The sequence below is a fragment of the Eulemur rufifrons genome, chromosome 18, assembly GCF_041146395.1.
Source record: "Eulemur rufifrons isolate Redbay chromosome 18, OSU_ERuf_1, whole genome shotgun sequence".
Lineage (NCBI taxonomy): Eukaryota > Metazoa > Chordata > Mammalia > Primates > Lemuridae > Eulemur > Eulemur rufifrons.
In genome coordinates, this window is record NC_091000.1 from 65,178,153 (window position 1) to 65,204,327 (window position 26,175).

General features: G+C 46.5%; 1 protein-coding gene across 1 annotated transcript in view; it reads right to left on the bottom strand.

Moving 5' to 3' along the window:
* Positions 1–26,175, bottom strand: part of LY86 (lymphocyte antigen 86) — a 52,263-nt gene that overhangs the window by 11,627 nt on the left and 14,461 nt on the right. Inside the window, exons 2-3 of the mRNA XM_069493432.1 lie at positions 11,650–11,736; positions 10,371–10,499 (exon numbers count right to left, since the gene is read on the bottom strand). Coding sequence (XP_069349533.1) covers positions 10,371–10,499; positions 11,650–11,736 — 216 coding nt within the window. The remainder of the gene's footprint in view (positions 1–10,370; positions 10,500–11,649; positions 11,737–26,175) is intronic.

Consider the following 26,175-nt stretch of genomic DNA (forward strand, 5'->3'; position numbering starts at 1 on the left):
AGGTGTCCTTGTAATATTTCTTTTAATTACCAGCTTTAAAAATTAATGCATTTAAAATCAAGTCCAAACCTATGTTTTTTTTCTGTAGCTTACACATTTTATGAAGTGAGGTATGCCCATATCTATCGTATGTATTTCATAATAGATTTTGCTCGTGCTGAAGAGTGGCTCACGCAGGGATGGACGCACCGTGAGTCTGAGCCAGTAGTTCTTGTGGGCACCGCTGCCTTCTGCACCTCTCTGGGGTTCTGACACGAACTTGGCATCATTAAGTCCTCTCAGCTTTTTGTCATGTTGCACCGTGTCAATCACAGCTGCCAAGGTTTCAAAGAAGAGCCCTGACCTACAGAGCCCTAGTTCATGATAATAAACACCCAGTGTGTATACACACGCACACATACACAATTCAATTGTTTAACTTCCCTAAGCCATTACTTCAATCTCAGTTGATTTTGGCAATAGGTTGGGTCCAACTGATAGCCACAAGTCAATCCATAAAACAATAAACAAATTATTTTTGAAAGTCAGTTACTCACTTAGTGCTATAAAACCAGCACCACTCTGCCTGGGGTGGCCAACCCTGGCCAGAACTCACAGAGGCTCGGCCAGAACCAGGTTTGACAGCTGATGCGCCTCTTGCCACCAAGAGTGAAAATCGCATGTTCATTCTATTTATGGCCTTAATCTGAGTCTTTACTCAAATCTCTCGGTTCATTTCCAGTTGAGAATCTCTCTTCCCCATGGCCCTACACAGAATATTCTAGAAGCCAAAACGTGAGCCACCCTGTCCCTTTAAAGATTTCTCCCTGTTTTTTATTTGGGGGGAGCATGTCATGCTCTTACTTTCCAGGTTGACACTCAAGTGTCATGTTCCACCGTAAGTCCTACGATCAAATCTCCGCTCTATTCAACTCCTTGTTTCCCTCTCATCCTCCTGGCATGGGCTGTTCTAGGAAACTCATCGAACAGACGGACCTCACTGAGAACGGACATGAAGATGTGTTGAACTCTGATACATCAGAGACTGAATGGGATGGGGGTGCTTGACTCGACTCCAAGCCAGACAGGGCTGCGGGAGTCTCATCTGTGGTGCTGGGTAGTGCTGACGAAACAGACTTTGGGAGAAGTCCCGGTGTCAGGTGGTTGTGGGGCATCTTTCTGGGACCCTGAGGACAGACCACACCTTGGTGGGTAGATGTCAGGTTCCCTTGAAGCAAGTGGATATTCCCATGGTCACATATTCCGGGAAAAAGTCAAGGCAGGGCCAGAAAATAAGAATTTTAGAGGCTGACCTGATCCAGGTAAAACAAGAAAACATCACAGAACAACACAGCCACAAAAGACTCATTCAGCTGCTGCTCAGGAAATCCTGGGTCCGGAGCAGACTGGCGGAGAGGGGTGGGGTGGCCGCCCCCTGGCTCCCAGGCGGGCCAGTTTGAGTCGGAATCCTCACCGCCGACCTGTGTCTGTGAGAGATCCGCCCGGGTTTGCAGAGCACCCTGTGGGTGCTCAGGCTGTCCCAGCCCCTGCCGCAAGGCCCCCCAGGTGGGAGAGGAAGCCAGAGAGGTTCACTGCCACGATTTCTGGCGCACCAGCAACATTGCACATCTTTTCCTGCTGAGTCCCCACGGTCACCCAGTGAAGAATTATGGCTACTCCCATTTAATAGATGAAGTAGCTGAGAACCAGAGAAATTAAATGACCGCCCAGAAAAGAGGGGCTCCTGTCCCCAGCCCGTCGATGGCAGCTGTGGGGGTGGACACAGGCCATGGGTCCCGCTCCCTGGCTTTCTCACGAGGGGCTTCCTGCCCCCGCCGCTCTTACCAGTTTTCCTGTGCGGTCCCCTTTGCCTCACATCTCATTTGTTGGCACAGCCTTGCAAAGCCGAGTTGCAGCAAAGGTGTCGTGTTTGCCTCAGCGTTGGGGACCTGAGCTGGTGCTGCCCCTCAGGTCAGTGTCACCACAGCGAGAGCCGGTGCGGCTGTGCTCCGCGGCTCTGCCCGACAGCCCTGACGTCCCACCTGTGCTACCGCGCGACGGAAGCGCCTAGAGCAGGGCTCGGCCAGCTCTGGCCTGTGGCCGAATCCTGCCCAAGGCCTGGTTTTGAGCAGCCTCCAGCTGAGAATGATTTTTATTTTTATGTTTTTAAATGGCAGGAAAAAAAAATCAAAAGAAGAATATTTCATCACATGTAAAAATTATATGAAATTTAAATTTCAGTGTCCATAAATCCAGTCTTATTGGGACACAGCCACGCCCATTCCTTTTCATATTGTCTACGGTGACTTTCGCACTGCAAGGGCGGAGTTGAGCAATCGCCAAAGAGACCATGTGGCCTGTAAAGCCCGAAATATTTGCTGCCTCGTCCTTTCCAGAAAAAGTTAGCCAACCTGTGGCCCAAAGGGCTTTTATTTTTATTTTTATTTTTTGAGACAGAGTTTCGCTCTGTTGCCCGGGCTAGAGTGCTGTGGCATCGGCCTAGCTCACAGCAACCTCAAACTCCTGGGCTCAAGCGATCCTCCTGCCTCAGCCTCCCGAGTAGCTGGGACTACTGGCATGCGCCACCATGCCCGGCTGATTTTTTCTATATATTTTTAGTTGTCCGGCTAATCGCTTTCTATTTTTTTAGTAGAGACGGGGTCTCACTCTTACTCAGGCTGGTCTTGAACTCCTGAGCTCAAACAATCTGCCAGCCTCGGCCTCCTAGAGTGCTGGGATTATAGGCGTGAGCCACCATGCCCGGCCCCCAAAGGGCTTTTAAAATACAGATGTGCTGAGCCCCGAGCCCAGTTTCTGATTCAGAAAGTCTGAGTGGGGACCAGGAATTTGCCATTTCTAAAAGTTTGCCAGATAGTGCTGATGTTGCAGGTCAGAGACCACACTTGGAGAACCACGGCCTTAGAACAGCGGCTGGTGACGCCCAAAGATGATCGTCTGATCCCCATAATTTGTATGTCCTTTAAATCCTTTTCCTGGTCCCAGCGCAGGGCTGAAATGAGTTCACTTCTCCTCTTCCAGACCTTTTCTTTGTTTACAGAAGACGCATAGCAGAGAGGTTCGGAGCTGGATAGAAACCCAGTGTCACCACCTGCTGGCGTTGTGACCTTGTGTGAGTTACTTAACATTTCCCCACCTGTTAAAATGAGGCTATATATAGGAAAAAACAAAGTATTTTCTCCTGGTCTATTCTCCACACAGAGCATTTCTGGTCACTGAAATGTGTGGGATTTTATCCTCATTTCCACCAATTCTCCAATACCAGCTGGGTGTGCTACAATTCAGTTCAATTCTGATACTGGAGTTAGCACAGACCCCGTGGGTTAGGGGCTCAGCCCCCAAGACCTCTCTTCCCCCTTATTTCAAACATCAGTTGCAAGTAGTAGGTTCCCAGGTGACCCACAACTTCTGTCCAACTTGGCTATAAACCAGCAGTTGCCATGAACCCCTGCTTGGGATTGATAATTTGCTAGAATGACTCATAGAACTCAGAGAAACACAGCCTCGTGCCGCATAATGAAGTTGCTGTCAGTGATGTATCACATATATGACAGTGGTCTCCTAGGATTATAATACAGTATTTTACTGTCCCTTTTTATGTTTAGGTTGTTTAGATACACAGGTACTTACCACTGTGTTCCAACTGCCTACAGTGTTCATACGGTAACATGCTGTGCGGGTTTGTAGCCCGGGAGCAAGAGGCTGCACCACACAGCCCCGGCGTGTGCCAGGCCATGCCACCTAGGTGTGCGTAAGTACACTCTGTGATGTTTGCACAAGGAAAAATTGCCCAATGACGCATTTTTCAGGACAGACCCTGCTGTTAAGTGATGCATGACTGTGCTTGCATTTACCTGTTTATCATAAAAGACCTTACAAAACATACAGGTGAGCAGCCAGGTGCACAGAGCAAGGCATGTGGCCGGGTGCAGCACTTCCACGCCCTCCCTGGGTGCCCCACCCTCCAGGCACCACCACGTGTTTAGCAACCTAGAAGCTCCCTGAACTCCACGCTTTAGGGATGTCTGTGGAGGCTTCATCACCTAGACATGATCGACTGTTAACTCTTATCTCCAGCACCTCTGTCCTTCCCAGAAGGCAAGGGGTGGAGCTGAAAAATCCGAACTTCTAATCGTGGTTTGGTCTTTGTGGTGATCAGCCCCCACCTAGGAACCCACCAAGAATCACCTCATTAGGAAAAAAGGCACTCCGGCCACCCAGGAAATGCCAAGGAGTTCAGTCACTTTATGCCAAAAACTGAGTCAAAGACCAAATATTAGAACACAAGATACTCCCAGCACCCCTATTGCTCAGGAAATTACAGGGGTTTTAGGAGCTGCCAGGAACCCAGGGACAGAGACCAAATATATGTTTCCTACTATAAATCACAATATTATAGAGGCTAACAACAGTAGTTTCTATACTTCACAAGGCTGATGCAAGCAGTAAATTAGTTAATACACATAACACTCTTGGGAAGGTGCCTGGTGCATGTGGAGGGTACGACAATGCCAGTTGGTGTTGTGTAGCCTGCCTGGGGCTAAGGTGGCGCTTCTTGACCTCGGCTGAATGTTGGACCACGTGGCTTGGTTCTGACTCCCAGAGGTTCTGATTTACTTGGTCTAGGGTATGCCTGGGTATTGGGATCTTCAACATTTCCAAGGGAGATTACAGTGCAGCACTGGCCAATAAGAAATATAAAGAGAGCTGCATGTACAATTTTATGTTTCCTAGAAGCCGCATTCTAAAAGGTGAAATTAATTTTAATGATATGTTAGTAATGTCTTATTATTGATAAATAATAAATAATATATTAATAGTAAATTCTATTTAACTCAATGTATTCCAAATATTATAATTTCAACATACAACCAATATAACAAGGATGGAGATATTTTACATTCTTTTTTTATACTAAATCTTTGAAATTTAGCCTATATTGTACACTTAAAGCACATCTGGCTTGTGGTCACTGCATAGGACAGCAGGGGTATGACTGAGGTGCAGCCCAGATTGAGAGCCACGGGGGAGGGCGTGCCTGGTGGCTGTGCGCCAGGCCAGAGCTACCCAACTACGCGGGGGCTCTGTCAGCATTACTGTTCTTGAGCATCCAGGGAGCTGGCTGCAGCCTCCCCCTCTAGGGTTAGTAATTAGGTGTGGTCCTTAAAGACATTCAGCGAATCCCAATTTAGTCTTAAAAATTGGTTTAAAAAAATTGGTTTCCAGCTTATGGTGCCAAATTTAAAGCATTGAGATCAACTAAAGCAGATGAATCTATACGGCTCGGCGCTACCAGAGGAGAGAGAGGGACTGAGGGGTATTAACAGGGTGGAAGGTAAAACAGTGGCCAGTTCTGTCTCCCTGTCAGTGAGCCCACAGCTCCGGCAAAGGGGGCTCTGGGCATGCTAGGGAAAGAATACGGAGTGGCTGTTAGATGGACGGTTGATACTCCATGCAAGGCTCTGATTCCGAATGTTCTATTCAACTCCAAACATCATTGAGTATTATATAGGCTGTGATTCTCTTTGAAAACTCTTAGATTTACTCTGTAGGGGATGGTAATTCACCCTCTCTATTCTTTTCTACAATGAAAAACTAACATTTAAGAGTAAATTTGCAAATTTATCCTAAAAACAAAAGAGATTTTCAAAAAAGACAAGAATAAAGATCTGCAGTCCCAGCATTTAGAGATAAGCACCTAAGTGTGTGTTCTTCCAGAGCTTTTGGATGTGCACTCTTACACACGTTTTAATAAAAACAAGATCCAGTGGACAGTACTCTTTTATAGCCTGCTGCTGTTGCTTCCATTTTCAGCGATGAGGTCTCGCTCTGTTGCCCAGGCTGCAGGGCAGTGGTGCCGTCACAGCTCCTGGCAGCCTCGAATGCCTGGCCTCAAACAGCTCTCCTGTCTCAGCCTCTCGAGTAGCTGGGACTACAGGTATGCACAACCACACCTGGCTCATTTTTCTTATTTTTTTGTAGGGACAGGATCTTTCTATGTTGCCCAGGCTGGTCTTGAACTTCTGGCCTCAAGTGATCCTCCCACCTCAGCCTCCGAAAGTGCTGGGATTATAGGCATGAGCCACTGTGCCTGGCCCATAGCGTGCATCTTTGCCATTTAATGTTTTTATATTGTCATGTAATTTAATAATCTACAACATCATTTTAAAATCACAGCATATTGTACCTTTGGCCGAATAATGACCTCCTTAACCAACACCTTATAATTAGCCATTTAGGCTGTTTCTCCCAAATTGCTAATCACACCATAAATGATGGTACTAAAAGAGCGACTCTTGGCCTCTGAATCCAATGTGCCTCTTGTCTTAGCGCTAGCTGAGGAGGATGCGGAAGAAAAGGAGACAACGCTTTGTACCTACCGTCTCACCAAGCCTGACCCATTTTGCAGTTTAATCTGGCCTGGACGACAGCCAGTGAGATGCAGTTTGCACAGGAATGCGTAGTAATGCTGCAAAAATGATCCCAAACGACTCAGCTGCAACTGACACCATAATGTGCCACCCACAGTGGACACCAAGTTTTCTCACTGCTCTGCTAAGGAGGACCTGCAAACCCCAGAGAGACTCCATTTCATGCTAACTGTGTCAACAGCAGCTTGTGCTTGGGTTTGGAATGACTTCAGTTCTCCCTGTTGCCATTTTCCCCCTTCTGGTCTTAGTATTAATCACGTCTTTGGAATAGAGTCATTCCTGCAGTAGGTTTGTGGGTGGGTTAAAAAAAATTAATAACCCAAGAAGCCTCTGAATTTAAGATTTGAGTTTCTCTGGCTTATGTAATTTGCATAATTATTTGTTCATGCAGCATTTGTATATCACTTTTCTGATCCTTTTATAGTGTATGAAGTTTCCTGGCAATTCTCCAAATGCTAGTTTCTCAGCCTGCCTATGCAGTCATCTTCCCGATCGCAATAAAGCAAATACATGGCTGCAGAGCTGCCCAGAATTCCAATAAGGTAAACATCAGCCTTCTGAGCTGCTAAACTGAATTGGGCACCTCACACTGTTTGAGGGGACAATATCTCTTCTGTCTTACTAATTCTATTAAAACCCTACTCAGAGGAAAAAATAGTAAGGTTTTCTTAAACTTGGAGGACCAAGAAAATTTACTGTCTGCTGTGAGTCAATGTGCCTCGTGTCTTTGTGCCATGCATAAGCATCATTAGTCACTTTTGCGGCGGACTGGTGTACTTGCATTCAATCCATTATATAGCCACATGCAAATTCAATAAAACAAGTATTTATAGGGTCTTTACCCTGTGCCAGCTCTCTTTGCCATGCCTGCAGAGACAGATAAGAGCAAGAAATATTTTTGCCTTTGAGGAGTTGAAAGTTTAATGGGAGAGACACACACACTCTAGCTATGGAATTCAACTCCCGCTGAGACAAGGGCTAACCAGAAGTAGGAACACAACGCCCCCAGAGCACCCGCAGGAAGCGGGGGTGGGGTGGGGGGGATGTGTGGCAGCGGAAGGGGGTTAGTGAAAAGGGAGCTAATGCAATGGGTTTCCTGCTTCTCTGCTTTGAGCCCGGCTACCTGATACCTGATGCTGTGGTTGGAGGAAGGCTTCTGAGCCAAGGTGATGCTTGGGTTAGGTGTGAAGGAAAGGCAAATGCGGAGTGGGCAGGAGAGGCTAAGGGGATAGTCTGAACAACTTCGCAGGTGTTCAAATGCAGGCTGCGGCGAGAAAGCGGCAAACCATTTGTTGAGGCTGTTGCCAAAGGTGTGTATGGGGAAACGGAGCAAGATGTCGCTGCAGAAGCAGGCTGGAGTCAAATTTATGATAATCTTTGGTCACTAAAGACCTTAGGCTTATTCTATAGAAGAGGGAGCTCTTGAAGTCTTTTGGGAGGGGGCGTGGCATTATGAGATCTGTATTCACGCTGGCAGCAGCGAGGTTGGAGACAGGGAACCAGTTAGGAAGCTATTTCTGCGGAAGACTCGATCCAGGGAACAGAAGGACAGCCCAGTATGTGTTCTTTCTTGCCAAGCTGGCAGTACCTCCAAGGGTACCTATTTCCACATTTGAGTTCAAGAACACTTATTTTGGGGAAAAATTAGAAAGATAAGAAAAAGGCTTGAGATAGAGCTGTAGATGCCGGCTACAGGTGACAGCCTGTGAAATTGTTAGCCTTTCCTGGATGGTTATTATTTAATTTTGAGCTCATGATGCTTGGAGTTCCTCCAAAACATCTGTAAAATCAGGAATGCTTACAGACCACCAGTGTTATCATGCTATGTCTAAATCATACACACCCATATATATGAAAAGAATGCTGAAAACACCGTAACAGGCTTCAGATAACTTTAAGGCAAACAGGAAAGTAATTCTTTATTCAATTTCCCAGGTGGTCCTTGTTCCAATAGGTTAAACTGGTTGGAGATGACTTGGTGTTTGTTTGTGACTCTTTAATGCACGTGCCACACACAGCAACTTGGAATTGTTGTGCTGTGGGTCTCTCATTTCTGCCGGTCAACCATGATGTCCCTGATGGCACAAACCATTATTGGTTCATCTTCAGACTCCCCAAAGCATTGGCACAGAGTGGGACTTAGTCACCGTGGGAGGGAGGAAGGAAGGAAGGAAGGAAGGAAGGGAGTAAGGGCTGACTGGATGAGGGGTTTGGGGTTGGCCCAGCTGAGGACAGGTAGGAGATTGGGTGGGGACTGACTAATGACAAGCTCACCATGCTGAGGACATGCATGAATGCACCCAATTAACCAGAAATCTTCCCAGTAAGTTGAGAGAGGAATGCTGTCTAATCTTTCTATGGCAGGTTAGCTAGGAGGAAAAAAAATGTCCCCATTTGAAACAGTGAGTTCTTAAATGATAATTTAAAATGAACTCCCAGCCAAAAGACACATTCATACATTTCTAGTTTTTTTTGTTTATTCATTCATTAGAAGCTAAAATTAGGGCCAGCCTACCCGGATCCCTCACAAGCCATGGGTCGTACACCAACTCTGTGACTTTGTGCAAGTTTCTATAACTCTCCGTGCCTCAGTTTCTGCATTTATAAAGTTGGAGTATTAACAGTACTCATTCAAAGGGGTGGGGTGGGAATGGAATGACTTATTGGGTCTAAAGCTCTTAGAACAGTGCCTGGTACAAACGCTCAATATCATTAGCTGTTTTGCTGTGTGTGTGTGTGTGTGTGTGTGTGTGTGTTTGTGTATTTGGTGCTCTCCGTGTTTCAGACACATGCAAAATACTGGAAATAAAAAGGCAAAGGTGGTGCAAACGCCACTCTCAAGAAGCTCACAGCCTAGCGAGGATGACGGCTGGGAACGAGCCGTGAGTCCGCCGGGGCAGGTGCCCTAGCACAGGGGTGTGCCGCCCGCTGGGGAGGGGAGGGAGGGCTGAGTTCAGCTGTCACCTACAGATCACAGCAAAGGTTACTGGTTCCCATCTGGTTTACCCTCCTTTGAATTCCCTGTTTTCTTTTGCCTGCCTCCCTTGGTGTGGGAAGGGGATACCAATTTCTTCTAGATCTTTCATTTAAAAAGGATAATTGCGTCATTTCACAAAGAACTTCACTGTTTAAAATTCTAGCTTCCTTGAGTGGGGAAATAGATACAGGGGTGTCCCTGGGCCGGGGGTTTGGGGGTGTGAGGTTGGGGGTACACTCCCCACTGGCCAATGGACACAGGAAGGAGGGAGCAGCCAGGAGGGAACTCCTGGGCTGGGACAGTCACAGAACAGGCTTCAATTAACAGGCTTTAACTACCCCACAGGGGCATCCCAGGGCCTTGGGTGAGCCGGTGGGTGAGGACAAGGAGGAGAGGGCAGGTGGGGCAGGTGCGGTGGGGAGGGCTTCCTGCCCTCCTGGGGGATGTGTGGCAGCGGGAGGGGGTAGTGAAAAGGGAGCTAATGCAATGGGTTTCTGCTTCTCTGCTTTGAGCCCGGCTACCTGACACCTGATGCCCGTATCCGTCAGTGACCCAAATGGGAAAGGCCGCGACATTCAGTGGGCTTCCTTTTAGTTTCTTTTTCAAAGTGCATCGCTATATTGAGGAGACCCTGCCACTAAAGAAGCTGTTGAGGGCAAACCTGAAAACACCTTGAATCCCAATGGATTTTCAGAAGCTCTTGGTATTCTCTGCTGTCGGCTGCTTCTGATGAGGCGCCACTACTCCCAGTATCCATTTTCTCTTTGTAAAACATCTCATACACACCATTTCATTTTGATTTCCATGACAGCCCTGTAAGGCAGGCCCTTACAGGACGGGCCTGACTGTTATTTCTATAGGACACATGCTGGTAGGTGAGGGCAAGCTTGTCCAGAGGCCCAGGCTAGACGCCGGCTCTCGGCCCGCCCTGTGGGCCTCTGCAGGCAGTGAGCCAGACAGCTTACCTCCTTTCCTTCTTCCACAGAAAGAAAACTTGGGCTGGTCCTCCTCACAGATGGGATAGGAGAAATTCAAAATAGACGATCCTTTAGTGGTGAGAGCTATGTCGAGAAACAGCTCTTTGATGTCCTCCCCTGAAGGAAAGAGAAGAGCACCTTTGCTATTATGGTGTATTTGGCTACAGGGGATCATAATGATGACCTTGGGTACAGAAGGTGTTCCTTTCTCAAACTCTACCTGTCGGGGGCAAGGTAGTTACTCTGCTGTGCTCCCCTACCCCAGTGCTTTGGCCGCTTAATATGATTTCTGCAGGTCTGGCTTCTAGAGCTTCTCAGCTACATGGTATTATTTATCCCACATGACAGGGTTGGTGTGTGATCAAGCCTACAGACTCCTGCTGCTGTTGCCAGGCAGATATTGCACCATGGTTACATAGGAAGCTTCAGGGGGGTCTCTGGGGGTGACTTTCAATTCTCTCTGCTTTTTTCTCCATTCCTCCCTTTTATGTTCCACCCACTCCTCCTTCTATTCCTCTTTTCTCTCCCCAAAGCATTTCTTGAGCTGCTGCTAAAGTCCAGATATTGTGCAAGATTCTAGAAATACAAAGAGGCATGGGAGTTCTTGATCTCTGGGAATGTTTTCTCCACTTCACTGAAATGATCCTACATGTAAAGTTTATTAAATCTCTCAGCTCTGGTTTCAGTATAACTGTTTTAGAAAAGGAGATACTCTGGTAGCTATAGCAAATATGTTGGCTCACTGCAATGGCATGATCATATAAAAATTAAACAGAAAGTGCTCTAGCTCATTCACTGGGGTCGGGGAGACAGTATTTTTATCTCTTCTTTGCCTGTGTCAAGGTTTAGGAACTTACATTAGCTATTTGGGATATGAAAGAACACAAATGACAAACCATGCTGCTGGTGGTAGATTTGTTTGTTGCTGAGATAACTAAGCAAAAGCTCTCTCCTGAGTAGACATCAATATTTACTCTCAAAATATTTCCTTTTTTTTCTTACTGGGTATACTAATTCCAGGTGCTTATGTTGTCTAGATGAGTGCCTAGAGTCTTTTCAGTACAAAAGTACAGCATTAAATGCGAGTTCTACCTTACCTGAATATTACCCAGAGAGAGATTTGAAAATTAAAATGGAAATAGAGTTAATTCCAGAGTGTGGAGGAGCAGTGGTTTAGCCGGCGATTATAGTTAACATGAGTCACTGGATTCGTGAAGTCGGAAGAGGCTATGCAATGTTTTATTTCATGCTAATCGTTTTTACTTACTCAGAATAATTCCAAATCTAATGTTGAGATTTGATTTTAATTGTTTGGAACACTGCTCCATAGAAAAGCCAAAATCCTGTAATGGATCTGCCAAGAAGAAAACAAGAGATTAATTGTGAGTACATTGTATATTCTACAAACTCACATTCAAAATTTGTGCCATACTAATTGCTTTTACACGAGTCACTGACTTCATTCAAAAACATTGCCCAATGATTTTTTTTTTTTAATAAGTTCGTGACGTTTTCAGCAGTTCCTCCCAGTCTCTTCAAGGTCAATGTCAGGTTCCCTCTGACACCAGAGACCCCGCCCATGAAACGAGCACTGTGCCTTGCTGGTTGGGTTATATCCTTACTTGTTAACGTTTTTATCATTTAAAATTTTTATCATTGCTTGAATTCTTTTAGTTTTTGAACTTTTGGCCTTAAATTGATCATAGATTACCCAACATATTTCATAAAACATTTATTATTATGACAATAGATGGAGATATACATAGATTTTCAAAGTTAAGGCCTGCCTTTGTAATTCCACTTCATCCTATCCCATCTCATCCTATTCAATGTGATATTTTTTCCCAAATATTCCACTATATGCAAGGCATTGTGTTAGATATGATAGAGGCTACAAAGATAATATTTTTTGCACATAATTTCTGCTCACTCAAAAGGCTCCAGGGGCTCATCTATGCCTCAGAATGAAGCCCAGACATGTTCTAGTGGCCCCACCTTCCACAGTTCACGTCGCAAATCCATCCTCCACGCACACCCAGCAAGTTCCCACCATGTTTGATTTGCTCATGAGCTTTCTCCCATTTGAAACGGTCTTACTCCTTTGGCCATTGTCTAAACACTCAGGTCTTGCTCCTCCCCCTCTGATTTGTGAAGGCTTCCCTGATAGCCTCCCAAATATTCTTTTGCTTCTTTGAATTCTTTTTTTTTTTTTTTAATTTTATTTGAGACAGAATCTCGCTCTGTTGCCCGAGCTAGAGTGCCGTGGTGTCAGTCTAGCTCACAGCAACCTCAAACTCCTGGGCTCAAGCGATCCTCCTGCCTCAGCCTCCCGAGTAACTGGACTACAGGCATGCGCCACCATGCCCGGCTCAACTTTCTATATATATTTTTAGCTGTCCATATGATTCCTTTCTATTTTTAGTAGAGACGGGGTCTTGCTCTTGCTCAGGCTGGTCTCGAACTCCTGAGCTCAAACAATCCTCCCGCCTCGGCCTCCCAGAGTGCTAGGATTACAGGTGTGAGCCACCACGCCCGGCCTGCTTCTTTGAATTCTTAAAAGTGTATGCCTGATGGGAGGATCACTTGAGGTGAGAAGTTTGAGACCAGCCTAAACAAGAGTGAGACCCCATCTCTACTAAAAATAGAAAAAATTAGCTGAGTGAGATGGTGCGTCCCTGTACTCCCAGCTACTTGGGAGGCTGAGGCAGGAGGATCGCTGAAGCCCAAGGAGTTTGAGGTTGCTGTGAGCTATGATGATGCCACTGCATATTAGGCAGGGTGAGAGAGCGAGATTCTATCTCCACAACAAGAACAAACCAAAATCCAGTGTCCCTGAGATTCCTTTTAAAGTGTACTTTTCTCTGTGGTTTATCCCATACTTAATCTAAATGTGAGATTCCTTAAGGCCAGGGCTGGCTTCTTGTTTTGTTTTGTTTTCCATTTCCTTTCCCTTTATGCTTCCCACTGGGCCTGAGACGAAAGAGATGTATTTAATGGGGGGGGGGGTCTACCTTGTACTAGTCACTGAGACCAGTACTTTATAAGAGTTTCCACTGAATTCTCCGGACTCTCCAGCGCCTGGCACAGAGGCTCACAATCTGACACACAGTAAGCACTTCATACATGTACACAATGAATGAGCGAACGTGCCATGTGTTAAGCTGTTTCTCAGCTCCAAATCCAGTCTTCTGTTCTCTGCCTTGGAAAGCTGGGGCAGTCTGCAGTCACGTTTCTCCCTTGCCGCCTGTCGGTCAAGGTACCAGAGGGAGATAGAGGCTGGAGCCGGAGGAGGAGCTTTGCTCCTTCTTGCATACTTGATGAGAATGTCACTGGTGATGGCCCATCACCCTGGCAGTGGCAGTTAGTTCTAGCATCCAACTCCTTTCTGCACTTTCCCAGAATCAGCTGAGGCTCAGCTCTGTGGATGCCTAAGCTTCTGCAATAACAGTACCTGGGTAACTGCTGTTACCCATTCCTCAGCTCCACAGGGTCCTTCTTTCAAGCATCCAGATTCTAATCACCCCAACATCTGCACTTCGCTCTCCCAGCCCTCCAGGTGGCAGCTGCTCCTTCGCTGCTCTTTCTTTGCGCTTTTGGTTCTCCAACAAATTCCCTGCATTAAATTCTCCCTGTTAAAATAACTGATATGGTCTCTGTTTTCATGACAAGACTCAGGGTGCTAGAATAAACAACAATTGGGGGAGATAAGCATGATTTTCCTTATTTCACTTATGTAAAAATATAGATTCAGAGAGGTTAGTATTAACTTATCCAGGTCCCCACAGTAGAAAGCATCGGAGTCAGGATTCAAAGCCAGAGTTAAAAACAAACAAATAATTTGCTCCCTGGTATTGTGCAGTGATACTCACAGAGTAGAACCTTAAATACATATGTTAATTATTTGATTTGTAAGAGTGCCCAGAATATCTTGTGTGCAGGCATATGGCACCTGGTAGTCCTGTTTCATTGCTGATTTCCATTTCAGCTTAGCTCTCAGCTTACATTTGCCAATGATAGTGATCCAGACAGCTTTATCATCCACACAGCTGACCTGGGAGACTCATAATTGTCTATGGTACATGCCATGGATATGACCACTAGGCAATTTCAGCCTTGCAAATCTAACAGGGGTGCAATTTTCTTTGATCAAAAACCCTTTGGTCTGGTTGCTAAGTTTTCCCAAGAGGAAAAGCCCTTTTATTATTATGCTCATTGGCTCTTCCCTAAGCATCTTTGTGCTATGTCAGGGCTCCTTTCAGCTTGGAAAATAGGAGCAAGGAATATGGAGACAATAGTTCCTAACCTGGGAAGAAGCTGTGAAACTTCAGCTAATTCGGCTATGCCTAGGGTATGTTCAAGAAGAGAAGAGGGGGCCATAAGGGGTTGGTGAGCCAAGACTTTCAGTGGGAAGGGACTATACACTTGGCACTTAGTGTTGAAAAAGACAGAGGCCAATGAACATATGTTTAAGCAGGTGCATTTCCAAAATTGTGGATAAATTTAAGTTGCTATCTGAGGCAAAATAAAATAAGCTAAGTATGTATTGCTTAGTTAATTAGCAGCTACAGAATTATACTGTATGTTTATAAATATTTTAAAGACATGAATAGAAAGAATCAACCAAGGGCAGGAGAAGGAAATAAAGCATTTCCTTGGTACTGGAAAAATGTCATTGTTAGGAAAATAATCTTAATAAGGAACAAAGTTGCAAAGAAAGCAGTAGGTTGATTTTCTCTGAGGGCGTACATATAAAGAAGCAGAAAGACAGATTGCTTAAAAAGTGCTTAAGGGTCTGGTCTGGTGAGCTTTCCTAGCAGCTATTTCAAATTTGTATGTGAGAGCAATGGCTTTGAGCGTAAACATGCAGTTTGCGGTCCTCTTGGGAAAAGTGACATCAGTTTCTCCTCCTCCCCCAATCCCATCCTCACAAATTCATACCCTTCTCTGTATTTACTTGTGTTTCCACTCAGGCTCTAGCACGCTGTATATTGCATGCATTTGTTTGTGTGCCTCTGTTATTCCTCTATGAGATGCTACAAAGGCAGGCTTCCCGGTGCCAGGGCTGTGTATACTGTCTTAAGATTACTCTAGGTTCCCAGTAATTGTTTGCTGAATGAATAATTGAAGTTATTTGTAGTAAATTTGCTGAGAACCTAAAAGCAGGGTTTCTCGACCTCATCACTATGGATATTTTGTTTCAGATAATCCTTTGCTGTGGAGGCCGTCCTGTGCATCGTAAGATGTTTCCTAGCATCCCTGGCCTCTACCCTGTAGGTGCCAGTGGCACCCCCACTCCCTACCAAAAATGTCGCCAGACATGGCCAGAGCTCCCTTGGGGGATGAGCTCGCCCTTGGTGGAGACCCACCGCTTTAAAGAATTACCTTCTTAATTACCAGGCTTTACCTACACTGCAAATGCCTCCAAATCACCACCCAAAATAAAAAGACGGTGTGCTTCATTTTTTCAGTCGTTCTCCTTATAGAGAAGGAGAGGTGACAGGTGGGGTGGGAGCAGGGAGATTTCCCCTCCACCCCCGCCTCAGGTAACTTTCAAGGCACATAAATCAGACCATCGGACTTTGGATCGTCTGAAACAGTAAAATCAGGAAGTTAATGAGAGTTGCTGTTCTGGGGCTTCTAGGACAGAGATAAACATTTCCTCCAGACACTTCATTGAATGTTGGTGCATGAGCTGAGGAAAGAAGGAAAAGCTTCATCATGAAATAGCAGATCTGTTCATTTTAAGTATTTCTTCCTTGGCATCTGTGTCACACTGCTTTCCATCCTGTGGACATCTATGGCTTCAGCCCCGGGAGGACCATACTGCAGCGTGTGAGCCCGGCGTGCCCACGCTGCTGCCCCCCGGCGTGTGGGCCCTGGCACACTGTGTCTCCACGCCAGCTGAGTGTCATTCCTGGGGGAGGCGGGAGTGGCCCCCAGAAAGCAGCCAGCAGCATCTGCTTTGCATACTAAGGGCGGCAGCAACCAAATTCCTCCTAGAAATGTTGCACATTCGCGGGGTAGAATAGAATCGGATGGACAAGCCGGGCTCACAGTGCACGGAGTCTTAACAAATCTCAGCTCCAAAGCCATTTCTGTGCCCCTGCTCTGTTAGTGGCCTGTGTTGTCTCAGGCAGGGTTAGACCCAAGCAGCTGTCCAGGGGAGGACAGCCTTACCTTGGTGGCCTCTCACTTGCGGCCGGCGTTCGACCAGAACCAGTGGGAAGAAAACAAAACCCGATGGCACAGCCTCTGGAATGCAGCTCCTCCGCAGAGGCTGGTGGGGGCTCCAGGGTGTGCTCCGCCTCCAGGGTCCCTGCTTGGTTTGGCCTCAGGCAGCCCAAATGCTTGGATGTGTGTCCCTGAGTCCTGGCGTCTGCGAGGTAGCTCCACGTCCTGCGGCCTCTGTGTTGCTGGGAGTGGGGGCGGTTTGAGGTGCATTGGGGGCAACTCTCACATAACTGGTCCCATTTTCCACAGTCTGTAGCTTTGCTTAAGGTTTTTTTTTTTTAAACTTTATATTTTGAAATAATATTTTCAGAGGAAGTTGCAAAAAGATACAGAGAGATTTCACGTGCCCTTCCAAACTTTATATTTTGAAATAATTACATTTTCCCAGAAAGTTGCAGAGGTTTCGGGTGCCCTTCCCCGCCCTCCCCCACGGCGAGGTCTTACATATAGGACAGTATCAAAGCCGAGACGTTGCCATCGGTACAATCCACAGAGCTTGTCTACATTTCACCAGTTTCACAGACGCGCAGGTGTGTATGTGTGTGTGCACGTGCGTGTGTCTGTTCTGTTAGAAATTGGCCTTCCTTCTCCCACAGGAGGGTACAATTCTTACAGCAGAGTCACTGTGGCGGGGAGCGCACCCCCCTCCAACCAGCCTTGCCATGCTCATGCCCACGTGCAGCCCCAAGCTTGTCAGTCCTTCCTGCTATGTGAAGGTGGTCTCTCTCTCCTTCCCTTTCTCTTCTTCTCCCTTCCCCTCCCCTCCTCTCCCTTTCCTTCTCTCCCTCCTTCCCTCCTTCTCTCTCCCTCTTTCTCTTTTTCCCCCTACCCCTCTCTGCAGTACTTAGATCTGGCTGCATCCTGAGACCCAGGGCACCGAGCTTTCTTCTAACATACCTTGACCTTCCTGGCTCATTCCTTGTAACCCACATTACTTTAAGAGCTGGTATTGCTTCCTGCATGTGCCGTTGGCAGAAACAGGCTGATGCCAGAAGAATATTAGCTATTACAAAGCTCTCTTCCGACGGGCAACAGAGGGCCCGTGGAGCCCTTCCCATCAGCGTGCGGCTTAGAGGCACCGGCAAGACAGACTCTAACAGACAGTTTATGGAGGGAAGAAAAACTTGGGCAAACAGAATGTGAGTCAAACTGGTCTGCTTCTGCTTGTTTCCTAGAATAGTCCTGGGTGGTTATTTAATAAAGGGGAGGTACATTAGGGTTCTCTAGAGGAACAGAATCACTTGGCACTTGGGATGGAGTGTCTGAGTGTGGTTGATGTAGTCCAGGGCGTAGCATCTTTCAGAATTCTTTTCCAAATAAAACAAAACGACAAACAGACCTTGCTTTTGACTTCTTCCTTTAGGTTGGCTGATTCACAATTCTGCAAGCTTGTACTCTGTTTATCGTACAGGTCTACTTGGGCATGGATCTAAAAGTTTACCGTCTTGCATGGCTGTATTTTGACTGGAGTGTTTTAATTTGCTTGGATGAATTGCTAGAATAACATTCCAGGGTCACAGTAGATCCCTAAAAGAGGATGATGCATAAGGCTTTAGTAAAATGCCACTGCTGGAAATTCCTGACCACCTCAGCACAAAACTAACTTTTGTTAATATGTCCCCTCCCTGCCTTTGTAAACACAGGAATAACTTACAATGCAGCAGATGCATTCTAGCTATGTTTTTCTATTATTTCCTGATCTTTTCTTATTTCCACCTGTCCAATCTTATTGCTGCAGAGAGCACAGCAAGGCTCCCTGATGGGTACTTATTTCAAACAATGGTAGTTCCACTCCCGTTCAAGTCTCTCCGACAGCCTTTCATGGGGAATTGACTCCCACCTTCACGACCTATGTGTGCTCTGCCTTCTGGTTTCTTCATCTCAGCTGTGTAGATGGTGTATTCAAAAGGCTTAAACATGGTTCTTGATATCAAACGCAACAAAAATGGAATGAACATGGTCACAATGGAATGTGTACTGTTTGTAAAATGAGAGAGTAAGAACTCCGACACCCTGCCGACGGCCTGGTAACCTTGGAGAACGCACTTGTGAGTGAGAAGGTGAGCTTGGGCTGCCCACCTGGAAATTCTGTATCCCCCACCTGTCTGCTTCTAGCTGCAAAAGAAATAGAATTCATTAATAACAGCCTTTTTATCGAAGGAAAAGGGGTAGGACCCCGGCACGGCCCTTTGGCCCCTGGATTCCACTCTCCCAGGGTGGCCTGGGTTTGGCTTCCATCAGCACAGGAGCAGAAGGCCTTTGTATCGTGACATGAACAATTTAGAGACAATAAGAGATAAATGGCAATGAAGATGAGTGTCTGCTCAAAATACCTTGCCAAATGTCTCAAGGAAATAATGACCCATCTGAGGCTGTTATGCTTGATCTTTTGCATTTTACGAGTAGATGGACAATGAGGACTGAGCACGCAGTTTTATTAAGTGTTACCGAGAGGGTGCCATGGTGTCAGCTGGCACAGGACCTCCCACGAGAGTGGGAGGAAACCAGAACCTGTGTTACGGGAGAGAGCGCATCCCAGGGGCTTGGGAGTGGGAAGAGCAGCTTAGCTTCTCATTCATTTGACTGCACACAACCTGTGGTTGGGAGGATGAGGCCTTGGGGATACAAAGACAAATCAGAGAATGCTTCTGCCCTGATCTGGGTTGCAATACGCCCATCATCTAACTATGCAAGAGCTCAACAAGGACACATGTGTACTCTAAACCTCTCATGTGTAGTCAATGCAAGTCAACAATCTCCTGTGTGCAAAGCACGTCTCCTAGGGACTCACCTACCCAGCCTAGGCCCTCTTCATTTTCAACACAAGCTTAGTGACCATGACGATGACAGTATGTCTCCTTACGACAATACTTATCAACTGTCTAAGATGCCACAGACGCTGGGCTGGGTGCTGTAGGGCCGAACTGGAGAGCAGGATTTTGACCAGGCAGTTCACCCAGAGCCCTGCATGGGTTAAGTAGCCATCAAATTGCCAGGGCGCCCCTAAGTCTAGAAGCATCAGGGGAACTTGCCTCCTGGGCTTGGTGTTGGTAATTGTTTAGCTTTCTGTTACCAGTCCCTGTGGGATATGAAACTGGATGAAAGCCGTTCTGTTCTTACAATGGGAGGTCGGCCCCCAGAGCGTGTTCCTCCACTGCTGATTGCATTCATGTCAGGAGACCTCTTCCAGGGGAGGGTGCTTGGCTTAGGAGCAGCAGGAGCTGTGGCACTGTTTGGTGACACCACGACACAAGTAGGATACACCTGTCACATTTCATTTCTGCATTTCCTACGAACCTGTCTGTCTTGGCAGAAGACGAGAACAGGACCATGGTGTACAGGGTGGTTTACTTGACAAGTGTGTATGATGATCTCTGGGACTTTTCTTTCCATGCCAAAAATGCTGACAAGGAATTCTCATTTGCTTCTGAAGTTATGAGCTGAGAATGGTTAAAAGAAAAGGGGTCCCTGGCATTCGCTGTTGGGGAATATGACGGAGGAGTGGGTAGGGATTGTCAAACTGGCTGGGAGGCAACATCTGACAGCCAGTCTTTGCTCATGGATAGAGCTGGGTTTGAACCACATGTACCAGGAGGTCCTCGATGTGTTTGAATGGCGGATTCTCCCAGCAGTCCTTCAGGTGGCCAGGGCCTAAGGTGCTGACGTCTTGCGTGTAAGAAAGAGGCTCAGATCTAAGGCAGCGAAGTGACTGCTTCACATTTCCACACTCATCCTCCAGGGCTCTGAGCTGTGTGCTCTCTGGTTGTCGTGGCTGTCACCTCACATCAGACTGACGCAAAGAAAGAAGCAGAGATTTAGGTGGAGGAAGCACGAGTCCAAGCAGGTGTGCCAGGCCCTGCTTCTCTTGGGCCTGTGTACAGGAAGGGACAAGACCAGCTGAGGTCCCGGCTTGCCCAGATCCTGAGCCGGGATTGCACCGGTCGCCGGCTCTGCGGAGCCGCAGCTTTTCCCAACCTAGACGACGCTGGGATGGTACAGAGGAAAAAGCACTAGGAGTTCTGTGCGGGAATGAAGAAAAATAATGTCTATAAAGTATCTTGGCCAGTGCTAGGCACATATTAGACACTCAATAATTGGGCAAAAAAATGGTGGACTCTGTTAAAAGGGCAATATTGGCTATTCTCATTGTAGCTGTAGAAAATGAAACCAATTTCCTTTTAAAATTTTCTTACAAGAAATTATGTGAGAGGACCCTAGATTTAAAATATGTCAGTTAAGCTCCATAGACATTTCTGAGACAGAACCTCGATGTCAGCCAGGGCCTCCCAGCCCGTGTGGTGTAAACAGGGCTGAGCATAACCCGTGACTGGGACGCTCTTTGCCACCCGTCCCCAAATGAGGCTGCACGTTGGGGTCACTGGGAGAGTGCTGGGAAAGTGCCAGTGCCTGAGTCCCGCCCCGATGGCCTGACGGAAGGCGTGTGGTGCCACTTGGGCACGGACAGTTCCCAACGCTCCCCAGGTGAGTCGACCCCCTGCCTTGTTTGGGGTCCACTGCCGACAGCCACAGCAAGGTTCTTGCTAGTTCTCTGGTGTATGATCCTACAGGTGGGCTCCCGGGCCGATCTGGCATCACTGCAGGCCCAAAGTTTAACCCCTTCAGCCATTTCCTAAGAAATCTCCTTACAAACCATTTCACAGGTTTTACAGAACTGAGGAAGACTTAGGGGTTTCAGGGAGACAGCCCTCTTCCCCCAAGCATTTGAAGGCCAGCAGTCACATTCCTAGCCCCTTCCGCCCTCTCTTTTTATCTCTCTAACTCCTGTCTCCACGGAGGCAACAAAACGCTCCCCTCATCTCTGTGCTGAGGAGCTGGAACCCCCCGCCCCCTGCCCCCTGCCCCGTGGGGCCTCAGCGGCTGCCCGAATGCCATCAAGAATTCCTTCTAGAAAGGCCAGGCTCTGCCTAGGCAGGATTCCTGCAGCAGCTAAGAGTGAGTTTTTCTACTTCGTTTCCTGACCATCAGCTCTCTGCCAAACACCGTCCTGGGCATGAGGAGGTTTGAGATGGGGGTCCAGAGACGAACAGGACAGAGCCTCACCGTGGGGAGGATGCCCACGCTTCACCTGGGAAGCCATGGGGACCCAGGTGGGTGTGACAGTAGTGGTCGCATTTATAGCTCTGGTCACAAGCAGGTGCTGTTCTAAGCACTATATACATATATCAGCTCAAATCCTCACAAAAGCCTTCAGAACTGGATGTGATTATTAGAATGGGGGAAACTGAGGCAAAGAGGGTTTAAGGAGATTGTGCACGTCACAAATCTAGTGAGGGGCTGGAGTACGAGCCCGGACCGTCTGTCTCCAGAGTGTGCCCATGCAGGCTCTTCCCCAACAACCTTAGGGCAGAGAGAACAACATGTACAAAAACTCTAAAGTCCCAAAGACTGTGTACTTTCTGGGAACTTCATATTTGCCAACAAAGGCTCTTTGCGAAATCAAGCCAGTTGCGCTTTTGTGGTGTTCATCTTAAATCGTATAAATGCAATTGGTTCAGGTTCTTCCTTTGAAAGACTAGAGGTCAGAGGTGGGTGGTGTTTGCTTGGACATGCACAGACCTTAGAGGACCCAGTATCACCTCTGGAAGGATCTTGGAAAAGCCAGAAAATTTCCTTTCCTCTATCACTTAAAATGGTACCAGAAAGGTAGATATCTGCCTTTTTCTTGTATATTTACAAAGAGGGTACCAACCTTGGTAAAACACCAGTTTCTATGGCTGTAGGGGTTAGGAAAAGTTTCCATCATCACTGGCTCTCACCTTGCCGGTAAGTTCAAACATTGTCACCCTTTTATTGACTTTGCTAAACATCTGCCCATCACATGGAATTGAATTTCTATACCATCGATGCCCAGAGTTTGACATCAAAACCAGTTTATTCTTTACAATCCTTTAATACACACACAGACACAGGCACATACACCCCACACACATATACACAAAAACAGGACCCCAGCCCTGTCTCACTTTGGCCTTCGAGGCTAACCATTTCAGGGCACTCTGTCTTGGTGTGTTCCTAGTGGAGGAACTTCCACTTGACCCAGCAATTAAGTCAGGTGTCAGCTAACAGTCACCTTTCCTCAGTGAGCTTCCATTTCCTCACCTGTAAAAGGAGAACTGGGCATTATTTTAGGCTTCCTGCTTTCTTTTTGTGCCAGGCTTCTCAGATGCCCTAGGGACGAGGGCAACGCAGTCTAGACTCTGGGGTCTGGAGCCTGCATGGGCACAGAACAGGCAGGTGGGATGCAGAGCCTTAAGCTCAAGAGCCGGAGGCTGGGCCTTTCTTCCTTAACTTTTTAATTTGAAATAATGATAAACACAGGAAGTTGCACAAAGAGGACAGAGATGTCCTATGTATCCTTCTTCCATTTCCTCTCATAGTAACATCTTACAAACTGAACATGAGAACCAAGACATTGACACTGGTGCAATCTATGGACCCTACTCAGATTTTACCAGTTTTCACATGCAATTGTATTGCATGTAGACACCATCACAATCAAGATACAGATACGTTTTGTCACTATAAACGATCTCCTCTGTGCTGTCCTTTATATGATTTGAGGTGAACACCACAAAAGCACAACTGTCTTGATTTCCCAAAGGGCTTTTGCTGGCAAACGTGAAGCTGAAGGACATTTGGCCAGTTTTTGGCTATTACAAAGGAAGCTGTCGTGACCATTCACGTGCAGGTTTTTGTAAGGACACAGTTTTCGGTTATCTGGAATAAATGCCCAGGAGTGGGATTGCTGGGTCCTTTGGTGAGTGCATGTTTAACTTTATAAGAAACTGCCCCGTGGCTTTCCAGGGTAGCTGTGTGTTTTGCAATTCCTACCAGCAACGTAGGAAAGGTCCAGTGGGCCGGGTCCCTTCAAAAGAGAGACCTGCTAGAGAAGCTTGTTCCCTGGGGAGAAATTAGGAGGCGACAGGTCATCCAATATGAGGCCAGCAACTTCCGTACCCACTCAGCCTGCGGGGATCTGGCAGGACTCCTCCGTGAAATAAGAAGGATGTCCCCAGGAATGACTGACATCGCAGGTGCCACGGCTGACTGTTAACACCTGTCTAGGGGAGGGCAGCATGGATGCCCACGGCAGCCGGTGTCTTGGTTGGCCAGTGCCCTTCTTTGCCAATGCCGCGTTCAGGGCATCTTGGCCCTGAATCTTGGCCATACTCAGAGGCCTGCAGAACAAGTTTTAATTCTTCTTTTTTTTTAATTTTAACCTTTAATTGACACATAATCATTGTACATATTTATGGGTTTGTTTCCTAAATGCTTTCTAGTATGAGATCAATGTAAATTGCTTTTTTTCTTGCTCTCTGCAGACATGATAATGAATTGTCCACCGCTGTCTCCAATCCCCCTGCAGACCCGCAAGAGGAAAAAAATCAATTTGCATTTTTCCTAGGAAGCAATCCTGTTGACAGAGCTGGCTCATAAAGACCCTCCTTTTCCATGTTGGCATGTTGCTGAGAGGACAGAGTGACACTGCTTCTGCGTGTGGCCACCCCCAGGTGAAAGTAGAGGCGTGTCCCCACTGAGAGGCACTCAGAGGAAGTGGAGGCGTGCAAGGAAGAGCGCAGGCTTGGTCTTCCAAGAGAATGAGAAGGGCATGGGGTCCTACGTGTGCCGTCTCCAGGGTGTGGGGTCCTAGGCTTCCTAAAGATACCAGGGGGCTTCTCAGAGACGGCACAGTGTACAGGACTGCCGACCGGGATGTCTTGCTGAAATCAGGGATGTTGGATTCCTCATTCCCAAAGCCAACTCGCCATTTCTCCCTGTTTCTCACGGCAGTGGGATGGGGTAAGAATGGGCCTGCCGGACCCCCCAGCTCTGAAGCAGAGCTCTCCCTGGCAGGGAGGAGGGAGAGGTTTCTATGGGAAACTCCCCACTTGTCACTCGTGCAACATAGACCTTCTGGGAATAGGATCCCGTGCGCTTGAATAATACAAGACTGCAAGCTCCGACAGGTCGATGCCAGACGGGAAAAGTGGCAGGTGCCATGGCCTTGGCCCCTCTACCAGCAAAATAAACTCCTAAAGGAAGGAATCATTTCTCTGCCTCCCGTATCAACATGCCCTAGTATTCCCTCCTAATTAGAGCATTAAAAAACCACTTTTGTTAAAAATATAAAAAAAATTATATTGAAAGTCAGAAAGCTACCACAAAAAATAAGACGGGAAACTGGACTAAGTGAGAAGATTGCACCTGTCGAATAACCACGGCCCTCCTGCCCTCCACGACCCCACGCTCAAAACAAACACAATGTGTGAGTTTATCTGCATCACGGCAAAAGCTTCCAGAAGGTCTGGCTCAATACGTGCCCTTCTCTTTCACACCATTGCTGCAACCACTTGGATGTCGTTCAGCCTCTGCTTGCCATATGTTCAGTCTGTTCAGAACGTAACACTCAAAAACTGTTATTGTGTATGAGAAGATTACTAGACAAAACTGATGAAACTGGAGCAATTCTCCTAAATACCTTTGCCTGTGCTTAAGCTTCAGAGAGGTGGGAAAAGCAAAGTCCTGGGCTGGGACACATTTTCTGACACAGAAGACATACATAACAGATGTTCACAACAGTTTGTAATTGCAAAAAAATGGGAGGCAACCTAAACATTTATCACCAGGAGAAGGGACGCAGTTGTAGTTGAACATATAATGATGTACTTTACCTCTGTGGAAATGTGTTCACTAAAGCGACAGGCTAGCTCTCTCCTGGGATAATGTGTAACAGTAAATTGGCCCTGAAATAAATTGTTAATTCAACTCCTATAATTCTAGTAATGTGCAGATTCGGTTTTTCCGTGTAGACAGTCACACTGTATGCACATAATAACATTTACTGTTTCCTCCTTTCAAATTCTTAAAACATTTTCTTTTTCTTATCTTGCTATGCTGGTGAGGGCCTTCAATGCAATGGGGAACACAAACGGTGATGATGGCATTTTTGTGTCTTGATTTTGAAAGGACTGCTTCCAGTGTTTTCCATTAAATATAATGTTCGCAGTAGATCTTTATTTTAGATGTATTTCTTTAAAGAGCAGATAGCTGACTTTTATGCAGTCTGGCACTCTGTTTTCTTTATGAGGCTTAGTCAATTTTATTTATTAGAACCTCTGATAGCTTTATAATTGTTTCTCATATGATTTTGGGTTTTCTTTCTTTATCCTCTTTTTCTTTTAGATTTTTTTCTTTTAGTATTTTGGCAATTATATATTATATTTTTAGTTTTGTAGTAGTTTTTTTTTTTACCTTTTTTGCCTTGGTATGTATGTATATATTTATTTTTATTGTGGTGAAAAACACGTGACATTGAATTTACATCTTAATCATTTTGAAATGTACGGTTTGGCAGCATTAAGTATATTCACTTTGTTGTGCCACAGATTTCTAGAACTTTTTCATTGTGCATCATTAACCATTATCTGTACACTCATCCCTGAAAAACACAGGGACAAGGACATCGGAATGCCTTATGTTTGGTCTGCAGCCCCTTCCTACACGTGCATGGTTTTGGCTGCATTACTCCCTCGCGTCGGGT